Here is a 2,344-nt window from a genome sequence, read left to right as displayed (position 1 = left end):
CGTGTTGTAACGATATAAACGCGACGTGCTTGGCTCATGTACAAAGAATTCGTACCAAAGAGTGATCCGCTCTGCAAGGCTCATCTCCTGAGCCCCAGGCCCCGCAAGGCCGAGCAGGATTACCGCGGATGCTGCCATGATCGGTGTGAGAAGTTTTGCTTCGATGGACGCCTCTAACCTTGCCTGTAGTCCTTCCATTGGGTCCGCTACCTCGCTCAAACGCTGCAAGAGTCTCTTGTTTCTATCCTCCGTAGCATCGATCACTTTCGCATTTCCTTATCGGAAAATAACGATTGCGCGTGCATCATTTCCCTCTGGATGTTGCGCGGGTGTTCCTCAAAGGTCGCCCTGCTGTCATATGATCTGGCAGATGCTGACCCGTCCCCTTTGCCTTCGAGCAAGCCGGTGGCCATACCCATGCACAACTCGATAAATTGGTTGTGATCAATGCTTCCTCCGAGGTACATCTTTTTTATCGTTGAGGCTGAGGTTCGGGTTTCGGGATTTGCAAAATAGACTTTCATTTTCTCATCAAGCTCCTCCTCTGTGAGTCGTCTGGTTGGCTCCATTGTTGCGTTGATGTTTGATGAGTCGTCTGATAAATTGTCTGATAAATCGTCTGGTAGATTCCCTGATAAACGGCGTCTGTTTAAACTTTGTTGGCGTAACTGAGCGTGCTTCAATTTTTGTGTAAGAATTCGTTTTTGCGTCAGAGACCGCATTAAACCCACTAAGATTACTTACTGGATTTGTATCCAATTCCATAAGAGACAGAAGTAGAAGGAGAGAGAACGAATAATCATTCGGTAAAGAGATAACAAACACACATACATGTGACATCACATTTGTAGAAAACCACTTCAGGAGCATATCGGCACACAAGGTGCACTGGACCAACCGTCCCGGGTACACCCGGGTCCGGGGTACCAAAATACATTCGGACCAGACATCTCGGACGAAACCCGGACATGCATTCGTCAGAAATCCCCGCACCACACACTGCATAGCAGTGAATGTGCGTCGCTCACTCGGAAAGCCGGCCGACCACATGGTACCCGACCCCTCGCTCGGACCCCCTCCCGTGTAGACTTTCAATCCCTCCAGAAAATCATGTACCATTCGATTGCCTCCGTCGAAAAGACTTTCGCTAATGAAACCTTAACCTTAACCCTAACCTTCTAATCTTAAATTTTAAATCTTAACTTTATTCTTAATCCCTTAATTTTAAATTTTAACTCTTCAAATTTTAATTTTATGATTCTCAACCCTAATTATTTAACTTAATTCTTAAATTTCTAATTTTATGATTTTAACTTCAATTTTATGGACTTTTAATTTTAAATTTTATGACTTTAATTCTAATTTTATGATTTCTAACTTCAACTTTATGATCTTAACTCTAACCTTATGACTCAACTTAATTCCTGATGGATTTCTAAATCTTAATCTTTATGACTTATAATTTTAAATCTTATGATTTAAATTTTTAAATTTTATGATTTAATTTAATTTTAGATTTTAATTTTGAATTTTACGATTCCATAACTTTAGGATTTAACTTCAACCTTATGATTTAACCTTAAATTTTATGATTTTTAATTTTTAAATTTTATAGATTTTATAATTTCTAATTTTTATAGATTTGTACTTAAATTTTATGATTTGGACTTAATTTTATGAACTTTATGACTTTTAATTTTAACCTATGATTTTCCACTCCTTAGATTCTGATTCAAACTTCCAGGATTTTAACTCAACCTATGACTTTGACTTTAACTCTATGACTTCAACTCAACCCTATGACTTGACTCAACCTCATGACTTTGACTCAACCCTATGACCTTGACTCTAAACTCCACGACCTTGACTCTAACCTCATGACTCCTGACCTCAACTCATGACCTTGACCTTAACCCTACGACCCTGACTCAACCCTAGCACCCTGACTCCAACCCATGACTCTGACTCAAACCCTACGATCTCTGACTCCTAACCCTACGACCCTGACCTTGAACTCCCCTGCTAACCCTGACCTGACTCTAATCCTTGACCCTCAATGCATCTCAAAGCTGACCCTATGACCCTAACCCTGACCCTATGACCTTTTTGCTTAGCCACCCCCTCCCCGCCAATAAAGGCCGCTGTCACCCACGAAGCCGCCAGGGGAGGGAGACACGGCTGCGGAGCTGGCGCTTGCCCTCGTGCCATTTGGGTCAGTGCGGAAAGGGAGGGCATCAACGCAGCCACCTCGCCTCCGTCAAAAGACGCTTCTCTTGTCGCCGTGGAAGTGCCAACGTAGAGCTTATCTAAATGAAAGAATGGTTTGAAGCGGCATTCGTTGTCG

The 2,344-nt window shown here is 42.3% G+C and overlaps 1 protein-coding gene across 1 annotated transcript; it reads right to left on the bottom strand.

Annotated features, from left to right (window-relative positions):
* Positions 1–260: 260 nt before the first annotated feature.
* Positions 261–524, bottom strand: JKF63_02762 (uncharacterized protein; the record flags this gene model as incomplete). Its single annotated transcript, XM_067898786.1, has 1 exon — positions 261–524. One exon carries the CDS (start codon positions 522–524, stop codon positions 261–263), a length of 264 nt encoding a protein of 87 aa, XP_067754943.1.
* Between the last annotated feature and the right edge of the window lie 1,820 nt (positions 525–2,344).

The sequence above is a fragment of the Porcisia hertigi genome, chromosome 32 (genome assembly GCF_017918235.1).
Source record: "Porcisia hertigi strain C119 chromosome 32, whole genome shotgun sequence".
In the NCBI taxonomy this organism is placed as follows: Eukaryota; Euglenozoa; class Kinetoplastea; order Trypanosomatida; family Trypanosomatidae; genus Porcisia; species Porcisia hertigi.
Note: the sequence above shows the minus strand (reverse complement) of the source record. Positions and strands in the feature narration are given on the sequence as shown.